Consider the following 19,438-nt stretch of genomic DNA (forward strand, 5'->3'; position numbering starts at 1 on the left):
TCTTGCAGGATGGAGTATTTGCTTTGTTTATTTGATGAACCGGACTGTTTACTACAGGCTGTTATAACCCCTGGTGACTAACCACTTTCTTTTCTTTCCAAGGTTGTTTTTTTTTTTTTTTTCTGTTGAGCAACTCCTTGTGCTATGGTGCTTGTTTAACTCTGTCTGCTTACCCTCTGCTGCACCGGTCATTTCTGCTCATTGCTGCATGCTGCAGCCTGGCGGAGGCCGGATTGTGCTCTCTGGATTTCTGCAGTAGTTTTACCTGGATGAAGCTGGATTGTGGATTGTCAGAGATTAGCGTGAGTTAGTGTTGAAGCAACCCAAAGCTTTCTCTGAATCTTGGTGTCCATGCCTCAGTTTGCTGTTTAATGGCTGCTTGTTACGCAGCTTTGCTGTAGGAAGAGCAGCGTTTTGGTTTTTATCTGCAAATGGACTCAGTAGTCTACTCTTTTCCCCTGTGTGTGCTATCCCTTTATGTGGGCAAATGATGTTATCAAAGGACAGAAAATAATCACTAGGTATCTGGACCACTTTTCCATTGTAGCCCCGCTGTTTCCGTCTCTTGTTCTACGTTAAGCAGCTTAAAAAGTTGCTTAATGATATTTATATTCTTCAAATTAGATAAAGACTTATAAAATCTTGGATTTCTGAGTACTTCACTTTTGAGTGCCAAAGATAGTCATTGAAATGTTTTTGGTTGTTGTCCAAAACTTGATTTTTTTTTTTTTTTTTTTTTTTTGCCTAAGAAAAGAAAACTTTCTTAGTTTTTTTTTTCAGTCTGTAGAGGTATATTTTAATTAGAAGAGCAGCATTTCACAGAAATTGCAAATAAGCAGAATGAGTGTATATTCAGTTGTTTTACAGAAAAATCACAGCTGTTTCCAAAGGATTAGGGATAATACTTCCTGTTGGTGTATGTTATGCTATAGTTGAATGTTAGTGTGAGGAAGGAGCACTGTTACAAGAGATGTTAATTAGTCTGGGAATAAAGAGGTCTGGATTCTTGGATGTGATGTGATCTGACCATGTCTGCTCTTGGAGCTCCATTTTCTTCATGTGAAATAAAGGTGCTGACATTTACATATCTTTGTAAAGCACTGTGGGGTTTATGGGCATTATCTGGACTAATTGAAGCTTTGTCTTGGATTTATCGGATGTCAGATTTTGGTTGTGTATTCAAAGATAGTCTGTAATTATTCAATAAGAGAATATAGGTTCCTTTATATATTCTCGCTGTTTATTTCGTGTAATTTAAAAGAAGAAAAAATAATTTGTGCAAATTAATGGAAAACATTACAAGGGAAAACATATCCTATGTGGCATAAAAAAGGGTGTTTTGAAGTGTTCAGAGCCAAGTAATTTTATCACCAAAATCACTAAAATGAAAAGGAAAATGAGCCAAGTCTTAACGCTCTCTCAAAGCTGATTAAGGCTTAATAGTGTCTCCCATTATATGTGTTTCCTGGAGGTTTTGCCCTGCCTTGCTGAATGGTCTATCCTCATCAGGCAGGGGAGGATGGGAGAGGCATCCACATCCTCTTCCCTGCCTCCTCCCATTAGCAATTACTCACAGTTAACTCTGCTCTGGTGCAGGCGCTTTCTTTAGTGACTTAAAACTATTTCTAAAATGGGTTCTGAGTGAGTCCTGTTGCAGAGGTCACGAGCATTTTATATGTTAAATTGGTGAGTCTGATACCCATTGAAAGGTTGCTGAGTCTCATTCATCTGCAATAACTTAAACAGTTTATACATTAGCAGAGGTAACTAATTGTAACTAAATGTTATTCTACCAAGTAAATTTGGTTGCTTAAATGAAGCATTCATGACAGGCCTGTTAATAAATACTCAGAATCTAAAAATGCTGTTAAATCCTACTCTTTGTTTATTAAAGTTAGTTGTGACACATCTTTTTTTGGGGATACAATGCATAAGCAAACTGATGTTTAGTGGAAATGCTGCTAATACCCTAAACTGCAAAAAGTTCTTAATATTGGATTCAAATTGCAATGTAAAATTTTTCAGTCTAAGTCCCTTTGGTCTGCTTGCAATCTTTCATGCTAATGCTGCCACGGTCCCAGCAAGCAGCAGTGAATTGGAAGATCACTGCTTCATGATGCTAAATTACAGCTGCTTTCTCCTTGTCATCTGTGTTGCTGCTGATTGCCTGTGAAGGCTCAGGAGAGCAGGTGGAGAGTGCTTTGGTACTGGCTGTGAGAGTGCATGAAGGAGTAAGTCTACGTCAGAGGACATGTGAGCATGTAAGGTGTAGATGTGCTGCTGCAGCTGTTCCTTTGTATATATGCACTTGCAGTCTTTTGCAATAATAAGGCAGCTTAGATGCATTGTTAGCCTTTTTAGCGCTCAGCTAATAGGAGAACCATGTCTCTGTTACCTGGGCTAGCAGGGCTGGGTGGATGCACCCAGGCTTTGCACCGGCCTGGCTGATGCTGTCACTGTGCAGGGGTACTCACGTGGCTCTGCAGAGCCAGCTCGGAACAGATGACAAGGAGACTCGAGGCTGGAGGTCCACTGTGGTCGCCAGAGCTTCGGCCAGCAGGCTGAGCCTTACTCCGTGATGGCTGTGCGGCTGCAGCGGGCTGGCTGAGCGCTAGGGCTCATTGCTGGTGTCTCCAGGCAGGGCTGCTCAGGTGCACAGAGCTGACACCTTGGGACTGTCTGTGCCCAAAGGTGGCTTGGACTGGCGTGGTTTGTTAGGTGAAGCTTTGCGCCCCATCAGTGTGGCGGGCACAGTATTTCTTGACCTGGGCACATACAGAAACCACTTCAGCTGTCCCATTGTGCTGCTCCTGAGCTCAATAACACAGGCAGCCCAGCTCTGGTGTCTTCATGTGTCTCGTGGTTAATTCATCCATACACTGGATGAATTACATTTTCCACTGATAATTGAGACGTGACTGTGCCAAGTATTTTCCACTCAGAAGAACGTGCACGTTTGTGGTTACCACGGTGCAGCTTGCACAGTTCAGAGCCACCGTGGTTTGCCTGTGTGAACCCTAAGGGTCCAGGGGGATCCATCTCTGCTGATCTGATGTAGTGTTTCTGCCAAAAGTGGGAAGTCTGTGATTTTTCTGCAGTCTCTGGTCAAACTGTTTGGCTTTTTCATTTCTGTAATAATGGAGCTTTGATGTTTCTGTTGTCTCAGTCTCTGCATTCTCGGTTTTGGCACAATTTATCAGAGGGTAGCTCCTTCAGATCAGTCTCAGCACTTGCATTTGCTGTATCAAAGTCTTGGTTCTTCAAATACTCTCTTGGTGAAATGACATTATTCCTAGTCATCAAAGGAGAAACTGTCTTTCTTCTTACCCATCCTTGGAGGCATAACTCATGGCTTTTTGGGTTTGGTAAGAAATCGCTATAGTATTCCCAGATAACTAATTAATCTCTGATTAATATTAACATTTCTATACCCAAATGGCTTCTTACATTAGCAACCAGTTACAACAGCAAATAACCTAGCAATATTTGTACATAGAACATTTCACTGGTTTTGTGGCTGGCTGTTATTTGTTACATGTAGAATCCCCCTTTAGGTAGGTATATTTACAAATATTTCCTTTCATTAGAGCCTTTTTCCATTTTGAGCATTGTGATATTACATGAATTTGGCACACATTGCAGATCATTGAACTTGTCTGTAAAAAGAATCCAGAACTTAAAAATTCTCAGATCTTAACAATGGAGGCTTCAGACTATTCATAAACAATTTTTGTCTTAATAGAGAATGCTTACAGAATTTTTTGAGGTGCGTTTACAATTTGGAATGAAGGACTTTTATCAGTTACTTTCTATAGTAATTACGTCTTTCAGTACACCATGCAAAAGAAATAATAAGAGCTAGAGCAAAGCAGGAGATACAGAACTGCATTCCAGAGGCAATACACATGTATGGGGAGGTAATGACTGCACTTTATGACTGGGGAGGTGTCATCCTTGTTGAGGGTTGGTAGCTGTTGATGAAAAGCAGAGATTGCCTAGGAATCTCCTTGGTTCATTTGAATATTTCCATGTATTACAAATGCAGCAAAAAAATTAAATGCAGGAGTTCTCTGTGCTTACTAGTTATCAGGCATATGAAATTAGGAGTGTGGGTCTTCTGAAATGCAGTAATATCAATAGGCAAATAATGGGATTCTTAGAATTTGGATCCAGCCGTGAGAATTTTTGGAGTGTTTAGGTGAAAGAAAACGTATTTTATGCAAGTAAACCAACATGTTTTCTAATTACTTGAGCATTGTCAGGGGTTAATATTGTACTGCTCATGTTTTGAAACTTCTTAGGATGACTGTGGCCTGTAGTTCAAACTTAAAAATAAATCTGATGCCTGTGTTTACCAAATATATTTCTTCAAACTGTTATCTTCTTTAACTTGCCTGCAGATATTTTTTTTTAAACGCGTGTTACATTTCCCATATTCTCAGATTTACACTGAGCCCTTCCTACGGGTACATCAGATTTGACTCTCGTTGCAGTTCCCTGAGATAACCAATATCCCTTTAAGGGTGACGGGATTCTGCCACAGCAAGAACAGGCCATCTGCATTCCTGAATGCTCAACAAGGGAAGTGACTGTTTGCCCTGGAGACCTAGGATAACTAAGAGAAAGCTGGGGCTCAGCTTTGAAATGTTAATCTGCTTCTTCTGTCCTTCCAAGATTTTGCCCAGGGAGGCAGTGGGTGGGAAGCTGGTATTAATTTAGAATGTGAAGCTTTGGCACAATCTGTTACAGTTTTAGCACATTATAAATTGTTTAATATTTAAGGAGGTATTGAAGTTAAGATGGAACTTTGTCCTGCTTTCAAAATTGGCAAGAAATATCACCCTGATTTTGAAGAAGTGCCTAGATGCCAAGTAAAAATAGTAGTCAGGATCCTCCCTGTGATGAGGAGCTCTGCAAGATTAATTTTTCAAGTTCCCTTATCATATCCTTGCAGAGAATTTTACCCCCACAGTGGAGGCAGGAGGTATAACTTTCCAGTCTCTGCCATTGTCATTTTTACAGGCTCCAAACTGTACTGGGATCCTCAGAGAGACTATGTCTCTGCCCTTAGGAATTAGGCATCTCATTTTAGATAAAAGGAAAATTGGTCTTGGATTGGGCTATGAGCAACTTGAGTTCAAATCCTTGTTCTGCCAGATGCATCCTGCCAAGCCATCACATCATAAACATTTAAAGTGCTGTTGTGGCTCCCTGTGAGAATAAGCATCTTGGGAGGGCAGAGGTGAGGGAGGGAGAAGGAAGCATGGGGGACACAGTGGTTTTCATGTCTCTGCTGACATATGCTAGCTGGAAGAGTCTGCAGAATCATAGCTGGGAGCTGGGTGTGTTGCTCTAAGCATGTCCCACAAGACTACTCGTGATGCTTAGTACAACACGTGTGAATTAAGCAACAAAGTTCTGGAACAGGATCTAGAAATATCCCCTCTGCCCAGCTGTTTGTGTGGGGAAAGGATAGGCTAAAGTCCTTCAGGTGAAAATCTGAATGCCTTTGGATGCCAGGGCACACCACAGTGATCTACATAAGACTTCTTCTGTGCTTCAGCCAGTATCTGTGAGATTGAGATGATATTTGTCCCTTTTTTTTCCCTGGTTGCTACTGTGGTCCTTACTGAGCTACTGTACAGTGCCCAGGAGAGCAGACCTGTAGTCTTTAGGTACTGGTGTAGGTGTAATTGGTTCAGAAAGGCAGCGAACTGGAGAGGAAGGCCGTTCAGGCATGCTAATTAAATACTTATCCTTTGGTCATTTCTTGAGCATGATGGAAAAGTGCATCTATGGCAAGAATTCCCATTGCCTTTGTTAGTGAGGCATCCCTGCTGCCTTTTGAATCACCTTGCCCTGCACACTTCTGCTGGCTGAGCTCCCTCTGAGCATGGCTGCTGCTGCCTTCCCCGTACGCGGTCAGCACTGCCGCTCGGCAAACCCCTGGTCACTGGGCCAGGTGAGAAGTCCTGCTTGTCAAGAGGGGTCTGCTCCGTGCACGAGGGAGCTGGTTGCAGTCTGTTCTCAGGAGTGCCACAACAGAGCAGGTCTAATACACATCTGGCCTTTGAATTTTTATTTTTTCTTCCTTGGTGGGGTAGAGCAGGCTGTGTGCTTTGCAGCACGGTGCACCGGGTGTAGCTTTCCCTGCCTGCTCACCCTTTGCTCCTGCAGTCCTTGGGTGAGACGCTTGGCTAAAGTAAATGGGGGTTTGTTACCCTGCATGGAGTTACACCACATCCTCTAGCAGAGGCTTCTGCCTGTGTTTCCAGGTTTGTGCAGATGCTTCTTTTGTAACCGATGATGATGAGGCAGGTAGGTGCTCAAAAGAAGGAAATAAATAGGAGAGAGACATATTTCGGCTAGCAATGCTCTAAAACTACAGCAAAATACAATGTTTGCTGTCTAGAGAAGGACAAAGTCGATAGGAAACGAAGCTTTATTTTCAAGCTTTTAAGGGGATATAACAGTGAAGAATAACACAGCCTTAAAGAAGAAAGCTTGACTGTCCACGCTGCAGAAGAGTTGTAAACCTTTGAAATAGGGTTTTGTGATGCAACTGCTGAGAGCCGTAACTGCAACAACACAGATGCACCCATGGAACGTGTGTGTTAAGTAGTTTCTATAACCCAAATCAATCGGGCTGGTGTCTTAATTAAGCTGACAGAGCGTGTGTCTCTGGTCAGGTTAAGAACATATATATGCAGAAATGTTATTTGCAAGTGATGTGTTTGATTTGGGGTAATTGGGCTGTGTAAGCCTGAAAAACGGAGAGTCACGTTTGATTTCTTCTGTACTTCCAGTTTATCAGGACATTGTATTTGGTGTTTACGTTGGCAGGGAGCAGGTTATGACCCTTTTACTCATACCGGGTGGCTCCTTTCTCCCTGTGTATTCCTGTTCATCTTAATAACACGAATAGTGCTTGCCCTGAGTGAGGTGGCAGCGTCTGATCCTGGGATAAAGACTGAGTGAAAACTGTGTTAAGGAATTGTCCGAAAGGCTGTGCAAATTTCTTTCTGTAATTACAGCTCGCACAAAACTGAAGAGTATTTTTTAGGAGAGCAGCAATTGTAACTCTGGGAGCAGGCTTTCCTTTGCTTATTTGCCATGTGTAGTTGCCATTACTTTAGACTGTTCCGTAGTCCTGGTGGGGAAGATGGTGGGAGCTCCTGTACAGCTTTGGTTTCTGGAGGGCCTTAATAAACTCTTCTTGGAAGGAACAGACACCCTGTCAATGATTTCTTACAGTAACACTCCAGCATTATTAGGTTTATTAGCCACCTGGTAGGTGGACTGCATGTTTGCAAATACTTGACTGAAACCGTCCCTCTGCCTTTGGAAGTCTGAGGAAGAAAAACTGGCTGTGTTTTGTGGAGGAGGCACCTACTATTGCTTCCTAGGAGCGTTCATGAGGAATCGAAAAGGCTTTTTTCCTGGAAGCGGGATGAAGATATGCTGTCTGCAGCCTGCCAGCAAGCAGGGCTGTGGGAGAGGACAGCTTTGTAGCTCCTCAGCTGTTCCCCCATTTCTGCTGCAGCAGATTTCAAAATCTTTTATTATGCACCTGGAACCAGGGCTTGCTGTTCTTGTGGTAATCTGGCAATCAGCTGTTCATCAGAGTGCACAAGGATAAGAGTGGAACTTTTGTGAACTGGGAAAGTATCACAATCCTAATGGGCCAGGGCAGTCGGCTCTTGGGTACCTCCTTATTCTTCCTGGTGCTGTGAGGAGGTAAGTTGAGCCTGGAGGCTTGGAGGTGAGGTGATAGAGCAGGTTCTGCTCCTTAGTTGATGGTGAGGTTGGGTAACCTGGTCTTTATGTGAAGTTGTCTTGATTCCTTCACTGTGCGCATTCGATCTGATGGGTTCAAATGACGATTTCAGGTGACTGATGCTTTGGCTGGATAACGCAGGAATAGCCTCTTGTATATTGTGTCTGTTCTTGGTCTCATCCACAGGTTCAGAGTGCATAAATATGCAGAGTGCACTCATATGCAGGAGCATAAAGCAGGAGGGAGGAAAGGTTAAGCCATCAGCAGTGAGAGCCATGAGATAAGCTCTCGTGGTTCGGTTCAGACATGGGGACACCATTTGGGTTCATTTTCCTTTTGGTGCATTTATTCATCCTTATTTCCTCCTCCTCTTTTATCACTTCTTCCCCCACAAATATCTAAAGCTTAAAATAATGTGCTTGCCTTTTATCTGCCAATAGTCTGACACGAAGTAGTTCCTCTTCATAACCATGAATTTATGTTTGGCCTGTTTACTCAGGTGCTAGAAAGTATTTCTGGCTGCACAGATGGTGAGTCTAATACAAGCTTCTGGGTTTGACTTTTATGTTTGTTTACATCTTCATGGTACAATAGTCATCTGAAGAGACAAACTGGAAAATTGTGAATTGCAACTTTGGGCCTAATCGTGAGATGTGTGAAGGGCTTGGAAAGCCCTGGAGTGCAGACGGGGGACACGGTGTTGGATAGACCCCTAAGCACTGCTTGCCTTTCCCGATTAGGTGCTTTTAACTAGCGAAGCCAGTTCATTCATCTTTTGTCCAATACATTACAATGATCTTGTTGGACAAGTGAAATTTGAGTTGTAAAATGCCAGGAATGGGGAAACATGGTGTCTTTGGGGCAGTGGCAGTCTCTGTCTTGTGCTGGCTCGGTCCTGCATATCCCTCTCCACTCTGTGTTAATCCAGAGGGTTTTTTCCTCACCTGTGTGTAATTGTCTTCTGTTTATCAGGATGAGTGGATTAGTAAAATCAGAGGGAATGAGAAGTTTCCTCTTTGTTATCCTGGGGAGCTGCGAAGGTAATTGAGTTTGTGCAGATGGAGACACAACACTTGCATGGTCAGCTCAGTTTTGCTGAGAAGTGCACTGGAAGCTGCCTTAGCTTTGGAGCTGCCACTGGGGAAGGGAGGTCAGCAGGAGGAGTAAAAGTAAGTCTTAAAATGTTAAGGCTTAAAAAATAGGGTCAGTTAACAGCTTTAAGTCACCCTCCCAGGCTGCCGTAACCCTCTGGCCTTCTTCCAGTGAGGGTGCTTTCAGCGTCCAGCTCTGAGCTGCATCACGGCATGGATAGGGCTCTGGACTGGTTGTGAGAGGAGCTGGGGAAGTGTCTTTTCCCGGTGCCTCTGCAGCTTTTGCCCAGTGATTTTTGTTATTTTTATCTTCATTTGTAAAGAGTTTCTTACTCTTCTTTGGTTTTGAGGTTTATCGGTAGAAAGGATTCTATGCACGCGAAGTAGCAGTAGTGTCATGCAGCGGCTCTTCTGAAAAAACATGCACTTTTAGCAGTTTCTCAATAATAAACTGTCACACTTCAGTGCTGTATGTTTTGTCAGTTATCTAGTGCCAAATGGAGCTGGTCTATCTGTATGTAAGGAACAGATAGTGTGAGGTGATGACATGTTAACTGTAATGTGGGAAAGAGCAATGACAAGTTCTGCTCGTTGTGAGTGTTGCAGTGATGAAAACAATTAAAAGTATCTGGTTTGCATTTTCAAAAGTTCTCCAAACCACATACTTTAAGTTCATTTCAAGAGTTCAGGATTAGAAGGGGAAGAAAGGTTATAGGGTCAGAATTAAATAGATGATGATGATGGTGGTGTGTTTCTTTACACAGAAATTACTTTGTATTTTTTACCTAAATTGCAGAACTAAATACTGAGTTCCTAGACATCATATTTTTTTGGTGGACCAGATTCTTATCTGGCATAAAGACATCTGGTCCAACTCACCTGACTTCATTGGAGTCACGCCATTTTTCTGGTGAAGAATTTGCCTTCTGTATTTCAAGAAAATTGTAGTATTCATTGAAGTTGGCTGTGGTAGGAGAGATTCTTTCAATACCCCCTGCATTAGCCAAGTCTTTTTCCTTGAATAAAAAGTTGATTCATTTCAGAATTTTTTGGCAATAGAAGTTTTAAAACTGGAATTTGGGATTGGTATAGCAAATTTTTTGAGAAGCATGTCTAGAACTTATTTATTAAGTATTCTTTTTAAAGGTATTTCCAGCAGAAGACAAGTTACAGGATAGTTCCCTGTCCCACAGAAATAATCTGGATGACAGGAGAGAGGAAGCAGTAAAGAAAAAATGCTGAATTTTGTCATGTATTTGTGACTCATATTAAAGCACTCAGCTTTGCTGGGGTGTGCCAGGGAATTCTAGGAAATCTGTCAGTTGCTGTAGAGACAGGTTCCTCAAAACTTGTTTTTAGTGTTCCATTTTCTTAATGTCTATGTTTATGTACAGCCTCAGAGCATAATGATCTCAGAATATATATATGTATTTATATAATATACATATGCAGAAATGCAGTTATGCAATGTGAGTATGTATCCAGTTTATGCATCATTTCTTTTCATGTAGCTAGAAAAAGCTCACTTTTTTTTTGGTATGGTGAGATCAGTATTTCCAGTGAAATCTGCTGGTTTCCTGCACGTGTGTTTGTTCAGTCATTCCTTGCACTTTGGGTGCAAGCTTTGTGCCCAGTAAAGATGCTTGTCAAGTGTCCATTTTACTTGGAGCAGTGTACCTTCCTGGAGTAGGCAGGGTCATCGTTGCACTGAAGGGCCTAATATCAGGGAGAAGGGGTGGTTAAACTTGTATCTGTGGTAGACAAACATTGTGTTGTGCTCTCCAGAGAGGTGGTTTAATTCAAAATAATGTTGGTCTTTAGAGTTCTGTGGCTTCTTAAGTTCCTGGTAAATCAGCCCCTGCTCTGGATTTCTGTTTGGGGGCCGCACATGAAGTTGAAACAGTTCTTGCATCCTGGATCAGGATGAAGGTTTCCTTTGTGATCAGAGCACGGTAAAAATAAATCCAAAGTCATACACGTGGGGAATAAAGTACAAAATTTTCTTTTGATGCAAGCTGATGAATTTCTTGAAAATAGATGAAAATTCTTTTTTTAATTTGGGGTTTGTTTTTATTTTTAGGTGATGATAGTATGCATCACAGAAATATCCAGAGACATATCAGATAAAAGATAAAGACTTGAAAAATAGCTTTGTGATGTGTATTAGCTAAGGTTAACACCACTAAGGTTAATTATCATCTGATGTTAGCTCAAGTTTCCTCAACAAGGCAGAAAAGCTGATTTAAAAAACAAAGTAGAACATGTGCTTGTGCTTTTTCTTTTTTCTTTCAGCGTGTTTTAAGACCTTTCTGTCGCTTGTTTTTCCCCAGGTACCGCTTACAGAAGCAGTGGACCCGGTTGAGTTGGAGGACTACCTTATTACACACCCAATTGCAGTGGAGTCTGGACCCCTGAGAGACTTGCTTGAGTTTCCTTCCGATGACATTGAGGTTGTGTACACCCCCCGAGAATGTCGAACGCTTGTGTCGGCTGTGCCTGAAGAGAGGTAGGACGTGACAGGGTGACACCTGGCTCAAGGGAATTAATTGTACTGCATTTGAGTATCTGCAAGGCTGAAGCCTGGAATTTTTGGTTGCAGATGCCTGGAAGAGTAAATATAAACCGAAGTGAAAGTATGTGTGTTTAAGAAGTCGTTATCGTGTCTGTGGTTTTGAAGGTGTTTGTTTCTGTTCTTTCAACAGTGAGATGGACCCCCATGTGAGGGACTGTGTAAGAAGTTACACAGAAGACTGGGCGATTGTGAACAGAAAGTGAGTTCCCTGTGGTATTTGTCAGCTTGATTTCGTATTTTTGCAGGTTGACTAGCTGGTATGAGTAGGCTCAAAAATTACCGTCCTGGCTACTGATTCCATGTGTCCCAGCTTTTGGTTGCCTAGCTCAGCTGAACCAATGCTTTGTTTTTAGCTGAAATGATGCTTTGTGTTTTGAAAATCAGATCTCAGATGTCAAAACCCCTTGGGGCATTTTTGAAAATTTAGGCCATTTTAGTCAACAGTTGCTGCTTTAGAATGGTGGAGAAATTAGGGAATGCGAACAAGTAAAATTATTTTCAGCATTTGTTTCTTTCTTTGTTCCATATGTTTTTAGCTCTTTTTAGAGAGCAGTTGCATTAGTTTTGTAATTATATAATATTTATGTGCAGTTACAACCCCTTGATAGATAAGGTGCCCTCTGCAGCTTTCATTTAGTCCCTAAGAGAATTTGAGAAAGTACATAATTTAAACAAGTAATTGTTAATATTTGAACTATCACAACACTTACCTAATGAGTGAACATTTTAGAGAACGTACATGCATTGATTAATTTATGCAAATTAGCGGGAAGGTTTCTGAGGAGCTTTACTTGGAACATACACTCTCTCAGATGATTGAAAGCCTGATAACTTCAAGAGCCACTGTCAAGGAGTAAGTGATCCATGTGATGTGCATCACCTACAAATGACTTGACTACAGCTACAGCTCTGCCCTTGTGGCTGTTGCTACAATTCACTGGTTTAATGTTGTCCTGCGAACCACTTCAGGGGATGCTGAAGATATGCTTTGCAGTGCTAAGATGACCTAATAAAAATGTGTTTTGTAATCTCATACCAAAAAAAAAAAAAAAACACCCAACCCCCCCCAACCAGAAAGAAACATGAGAGAGAGAGATGCTTTATTAACTCCCAGCCTTTGTGGGCAGAGTCTAGCATGTGTAGTAGGCTTGAACAATGTGACCCACCCAGCCAGCACACCTCTTGGCTTCTCAGTGACTTTCACTGGTATCTGGAATACCTGGCTGTGATTCCTCACTGAGGGGGTTTAGTTGGAGACACCAGAGCTTTTTGTCCTGTGCAGATCAGCTGCAGGTTGCATTCTGTGTCAGGGAAGGCATGAAGCTAAAGACATCAGAGTTGCCTGAGTGGGTTGAAGGCATGGTAAGTGATTGTTGAACTACAGTCAAAAGTTGTCTTGCCCCTTCAGAGGAGGGCAATTAATTACCAGCACCTCTGAAGTTAGGTCAGATTTAGAGTGACTTTACACTTGTTGGTGGAGCTGTGATTGAAATGCAGACCTCCAGGTGAGGATTATACAGATCATGTTGTTCAGCTCCCAGGAATTATAATCTAGTGAGGAAAATGCTATCCTCCTTTTTCTCCTCCCTTTCGTTATTCCCTGCTAGCATCTCCGTGGTTTTCACATGTCTGTGCAGCCTTCTGTGGTGACTTTAGTAATGGGGCGTGATAAGAACAATTAATTTGAGATGTGACCCCAGCACTTCTTTGGGACTGCCTTAGAGTGTGTATTGTAAGGAGGCTGTGGCTCTGGCCATATGAGTGTGTAAATAAAGACATAGTACCATTTGGTATCAAAAAAATTGTTAGTCAAAGAGATCTGATCTTGTCAGCAACAGTAGACAGACTGTTTACTAGCAAGCACTCTTACACCCTGGAAGGCTCTGAAGGACCTGATTCTGCTTATAAAGATGCTATGAGAAGATGCTCATTTTTGTTGGGGTTGGAAAGTTGTGTGTTTTCCAGAGGTGCTCAGGACTTGGGCGCTTCATGCAGTCTTACCTGAAGTCATTGTTTTGGCTTTCAAGTTACTAATATTGTCTACTCCAAGTCAGCTCTTGCTCCAGCAGAACCACTGGCCTTCAGTCCTCACGTTCTTGACCTGTTTTAAGCTTGGCATCACAATTGCACATTTTATGATGACCTTAATTGGCCATTGATAATCCTCCTTTTGACATCACCCAGGGTTGCTTTACAGTCGAACAGAGTCACATTGTAGTACTGGAATACTGGTTGTTGGATTGTTACCCAGCTATGGTGGAGGGTGACTGGAAATATTGTTTGCAGAGAGCAGTTTATGCTTTCAGTGGACCCATGCTGATAATACTGGGTTTGTTCTGTAATTCTGCTTCTGGATTTGGTGTCAGAAAGCGTGCTAAGATTGTATTTAAAATACTTGGTTTTCAGATACCACAAACTGGGAACTGGATTTAATCCCAACACCTTAGACAAACAGAAGGAGAGGCAAAAGGGGCTCCCCAAACAGATCTTTGAGTCTGATGAAGCTCCAGATGGCAACAGTTACCAGGATGAACAAGTAATGTACCTTTAAAACCTTGCTACATAAAACCTAATTTATAATCGCATTTTTAAAGTGCAGTCCCTTTCCCATTATAAGTTGCTTTTAATTTGTTGAATCTCAGGATGACCTTAAACGACGTTCAATGTCGATTGATGATACTCCCCGGGGCAGCTGGGCATGCAGTATTTTTGATCTGAAGAACTCCCTTCCAGATGCTCTTCTCCCAAACCTACTGGACCGAACCCCAAATGAAGAGATTGACCACCACAATGAAGATCAGAGGAAGTCCAGTAGGCATAAGGAGCTTTTTGCACTACATCCAGCACCAGATGAGGTATTTTTATATACATATGGCTGAGCCTAAGTAAGTGAAGGATTTAAGGAATGTGAAAATTGTCAGTCTGCCATGGATTTAAAGGAGTTAAGATCACCTATGTTTAATATCCATGGGAACCTTAGCTATTTTGTGGGTCACGTGGTTTTTAGCTTATTGTCTTGCCATAGATATTACTTCCTGAAGACTGGGTTTCCTCTATGATTACGCAATCCCCTATTATGTAGAAACATTAAAGGAATTTAATTTAGCATATTTATAGCTGCTGTGGTACGCAACATGCTGGCAAGCCTTGGATTAAGTTGGTGCTAGTGTCTTTGAAGACAAAAGTGATACTTCTTTTTGCTTCATAATGCTATTAGTGGTTTGTACAAGTGTTGTGTCTCTTAATTTCAGGAGGAGCCTATAGAACGACTTAGTGTCCCTGAAGTACCCAAAGAACACTTTGGCCAAAGACTCCTGGTGAAGTGTTTGTCCCTTAAGTAAGTATCACTCCAACAGACGGCTGCATTACAGAAACTGAGTATTTAAATCTGCTGTTGTATCCATGTGCATCTGCAATAACTCTGCTGCCTTGTTTATTACCCTTGAAGGGATGTAACATTGTTTGGTGTGGTCATAGGCTTAAAAGTCAGTTCTGTAAAGGATAAGTTATACAGCAGTGTGCATCAGAGTTGGAAAGTGTTTGCCTTCCTTGGCTTTTCTCTGTGTTGCTTTCCAGCCAGCCTGTAGCTATACCTGTTCCGTGTTACTAGCACACATGCTTTATTAGACTCATTCAGGGCTCTGAAGTTAGCCAGTCATCGGTGTTCAGCTCTGTAACATGGATGTTTAGGAGGGGAAAAAAGAAAAAAACAATTAAGAATGCTTAAGCCTTCAAATGTAAGACAACCAAAGATTTGCTGAAGTTTAGTCTCAACAACCTTGACTGTGTCCCTTTAAGAGTGAAGACTTTATATACTTAGCAAGCATTAACTGGAGGAATAGAAACCTGTTAAACAAGTTTAATGAAGTGGAGCTCCTGAATATAGGGTTACCTGCAGCTGGTTCATTGCCTATAACTCTTCTCTAATAACACAAGGTAAAATTTTACTGTTATTCCCTTGGAGAAATAAAGTACAAAACTGATTTTCCACACTGCTGTATTCATCTTCTGTGTCCTCAGTTAGGTCAACCCTTCTTATTAGAGAGCTCCAGTTAGACTACATTGTGGCTCATAACTGAGATATATGTGTGGGACATATCTCCTGCTCGTAGAGTACTCCAGGACCTAATATAGCCATAGAGATGAACTGATTTTGCAGCCTTTTATGAACTGGAACAACATAATATGCAGTAGCAGTGGAGCTTCCTCTCCAAAGGATGGTGTCTTTAGTGTAAATAAGTTAGATGCTGGAAATTAATGATTTCTGCTATTTAAGCATCTCTTGCTGACTGTAAATTTACAGCAATCTGCCCAAGTACATGCTTGTTTGTGTACCACAGTCATCTTTGAAACCGTACTCAACAGTTGTAATAGCAAGCATCCAGGATCGTGCTTGGAGGCAGAGAGAAGTACATGGTTTCTTCCCCAGGGAGAAGGCTAAGATGACCTAAGCAGGGTCATTTTCAGGTTAATCTCACCTTTGTTGCAAAACTAGAGAAAATACTTGTTTGATGAGGCAGTCCTGCATGTTCTCCCTGTTGGCAGAAGGAGTTCCAGGCTGAAAAGCTGAGAGCTCTGTGCATGGACTGGATGCCATGGGTGGATCCCACTGTGGACTGGGCGTTAATTTCACAGGGAGGAGGTGCAGAGAGGAGAATGGCATTTCAGCCCCTGCTCACTTAAGTGTAGGGACAGGTTTTGAATGTTTTTTGATTTCTTTAACTTCCCAGGTGATTTAACAACAAGTTTAGCTCTCTGTGGTAGGTTAGTGTTTTTGTTGGAAGTGTTCCAGTTAGCATAAATACTTGATAACAGTTATTCTGAACAACTGACGCCTTTCTGAGAGAGTTTTTGAGATATGGGTGTTTTCTGACAAAAGTTAAATGTTGAAAATTGCAAAAATAGCTGTTCCCAACTCCCGAGGGAAGGAGCTTTCTGGTCAGTAATGTTGGGAGGAGCAGTTGACTGTTTAGCCCTATCAACAGGTCAGCATAGTAAATCAGCAACTCCTCAAGGTAATCAGAGGAGCTAAGTGGTCCGGCTGTCCTAATTAATATTTTCTCTCCCTTTAAGGAAGCTATTAGGTTGCTTTGTTTAGCTTTCAAGCAACACTTGGAGAAGATAAAAGCATTTATGGAAGTATGCTTTATGTCCTGTGACCCTAATGCCAGCTTTTCTGTTGGGTCAATGAGTTGAAATGACTTTCAGAAGGTCCAGGGAGCACCAACGCGTGTCCTGGTGGAAGTGAGCAGAGACAATGCAGAGGAAGCAGGACAGGAGAGCAGTGAGGGCAAAACTGGGGAGCAAGATCCCTTTTCAGCAGGGGCAAGCCCTTAGGTTGACTCAGCTGTTCCTGACTGACATCTCAGCTTAACAGTGGTCAGCTGTCACCCAGGAATGATTTGGGGAGAGGGTAGGTTATTCTTTCTTATAAAATGCAGGTCAACTGATTTTATGTGTTTCTTTCTTTCAAGATTTGAAATAGAAATTGAGCCCATTTTTGCAAGTTTGGCCTTGTATGATGTTAAAGAAAAGAAAAAGGTAGGTTACTTGAGTGATGACATTTCCACTGAAGCCTTACCAAACCTGTATTAAAAAAAAAAAAAAAAAAGGGTGTAATTAATTCTGGAAACAAACCTTTATGAAGACAGTGACATACCAGTCATTGGAAGAATGATGAAGGCATTTCATGAACCATCTTGGGTGTTCTTCTTCTGCTTAGTAAAACAGTTGAAGTATAACCACTTTTCTAAAAATATTATCTAATATGTGAGTGCCTGAAATCAGAATATATATCTGGTCCAATCTTGGCTTTCAAAAGTCTATTCCCCAGAGAGGACTTAAGTAACTGAAACCTTTTATTTAGATTAAGTTTTTATGACTTTCTTAATCTCTTTTTTGTGATGCAGCATGGTATGTGTCCAAGTAATATTTTAATAATGCACAAAAAAGTCATCCGTGCTAAAATTGCTAAAATCAAAACAAAACTCAGGAGTCTTTTCAAGGTCTAAGTTACAGGAAATGCAAAATATATTTAATCCCCTATTTATGTTCTGTATTTAATATTTGAAGAGTCTCTTAGTTTTCCTAATTCAAGATAGTAGCAGTAGTAGAGAGAAAAATGTTAAAAATATGCATTTTGACATTTATCTCTTTAAGACTTGAATTTAATGCATTGAGTTTTAAGTTATGTAGATGAGAGTATGTGGAATATTATGTGAACTTTGTTTAATATTTAAATCACATTTCATAAGCCAATTTTATCATCCCATTACTCCATTTTTTTTTCTAACATAGTCAGTTCTTTACTGACCTCTGGTGTTGATAACCAGCTCACATTCATTTTGGCTTTGAAGCCTTGATACAGTCCAGAATTTGGAGTTTCAGCATAGAAAGCTCACTGTCTGTCTTTCAAGATGTGTTGTTTTTTTTCTTTTCCTGTGAATGATCTTAAAGATCATTTTCTATTTTGATACTTTGATATTTTCAGTTCAGATAGCAATTGTAATTTCTAGTACTGTGATGGAACTACATACCTTACAGGAGCTGGAGGAAATTTTATAGGTAGTGTGTATTGTTTCCTCCATTTCCTTTCCCACTGGCCTGCCTTGATTTCTTAAGGAGGCAGCCCTTTTTTTTTATTTCTTTTTTTTAATATGTGGTTTGAAAGGAGACACTGTTGGTAGTTTTTTACTTGTGTTTTGAAATTGTTGTGTTTATTAAGAGTTTAGCAAAAATGAGAAGTATAACTAATGCTTGAAGCTATCCAAATTCTTCCTTAGATTTCAGAAAATTTCTACTTTGATTTAAACTCTGAACAAATGAAAGGAATGCTTCGTCCACATGTCCCCCCTGCTGCTATATCCACACTGGCCAGATCTGCCATCTTTTCTATCACTTACCCCTCTCAAGATGTCTTTCTGGTAATAAAGGTAAGAAATGCCAGAGAAATGTAATTTATTATTGTCTCTTGTTTTGTATTTAAAATAAACAAGTTTGGCTGAGCAGTTGACTTCTTATTTACATTTGGAGAGCAGAATTCTTTTCTCAAAAGTATAAACACCAGCACCACAGAATTCTGTTTCATTTCAGATATTCTTACTTAGTACGCGAAGTTCCCTTGTAACAGAAACAGTTCAGTGGAGATATGCATTGCTGTATTACTGAAAAACTGAAAAGAGCACAAAGGTTTGCTTGATATAGAGCAGCTTTCTGGGGCTTGACCTTGGTTTTCATATGAAACAATGTGCTGACTCCTTAAAATGATAGATAAGTGAGTGATTTAAAAATATATATTGATCTGAATCTCATTTCAAAAATGATATATGCCCTTAAGCCAGATTTTCAACTGTCTTTAAGAATTGAAATTGCTAAGAGAGGGAGATCCTTAACTGAAATAAAATGCCACATTGGTCACTCCTGGAATAAAGTATACAAAGATAAAAGTTATTTTCTCTTCCTTGATTTGATTCAATGAGTGCACAAATGTTACTAGTTTAGATTGTCATTTGAATCAGTTTTTGTGGCTGGTCTCTGCATAAAGATCATCCTGTTGTAAAAAGGGATGTTTGAGATGTGCTTTCAGTTTACAGGTAGCAGTTACATTGCCTGCTGTGTTTTGAGAACTGTTGACTAAGGTTTGTGCAAGTTCTTTTTCCACTGCTTCTTACACGAGAAATAAGCTTTTGAAAATGAATTAAACCTTTGTGGCATAACAGAACAGTCCCAGGTGACAGAAAGGCTTTCAGTAGTGTTGGAGGATATTCTGATCTCCAGGTTTTTGTATGATTCTCTGAATTCCTTCTAAAAATCATGTTCTGCCTGTGTCCACATATTCACTCTCCTGATTTTTACAAGATATGAGGAAGAGAAAACCCCATATTTATGAGATGGGGATCTGGCTGAAAGAGCTTGTGACTGCACATTAGTGCTTGTAAAACCAGTGATCCAAGAGGAGCTGGTGGCTTAGGTGATTTTTTTTTTATTTGATGATGGAAA

The 19,438-nt window shown here is 40.9% G+C and overlaps 1 protein-coding gene across 7 annotated transcripts in view; it reads left to right on the forward strand.

The window, feature by feature from the left end:
• DOCK7 (dedicator of cytokinesis 7) overlaps positions 1 to 19,438 on the forward strand; it is a 106,949-nt gene that overhangs the window by 13,584 nt on the left and 73,927 nt on the right. For all 7 annotated transcript variants that reach the window (XM_037404748.1, XM_037404753.1, XM_037404754.1 and 4 more), the window contains exons 3-9: positions 11,199 to 11,374; positions 11,571 to 11,639; positions 13,847 to 13,976; positions 14,083 to 14,295; positions 14,692 to 14,777; positions 16,915 to 16,981; positions 18,223 to 18,372. In XM_037404748.1, coding sequence (XP_037260645.1) covers positions 11,199 to 11,374; positions 11,571 to 11,639; positions 13,847 to 13,976; positions 14,083 to 14,295; positions 14,692 to 14,777; positions 16,915 to 16,981; positions 18,223 to 18,372 — 891 coding nt within the window. The remainder of the gene's footprint in view (positions 1 to 11,198; positions 11,375 to 11,570; positions 11,640 to 13,846; positions 13,977 to 14,082; positions 14,296 to 14,691; positions 14,778 to 16,914; positions 16,982 to 18,222; positions 18,373 to 19,438) is intronic.

The sequence above is a fragment of the Falco rusticolus genome, chromosome 11, assembly GCF_015220075.1.
Source record: "Falco rusticolus isolate bFalRus1 chromosome 11, bFalRus1.pri, whole genome shotgun sequence".
NCBI lineage: Eukaryota > Metazoa > Chordata > Aves > Falconiformes > Falconidae > Falco > Falco rusticolus.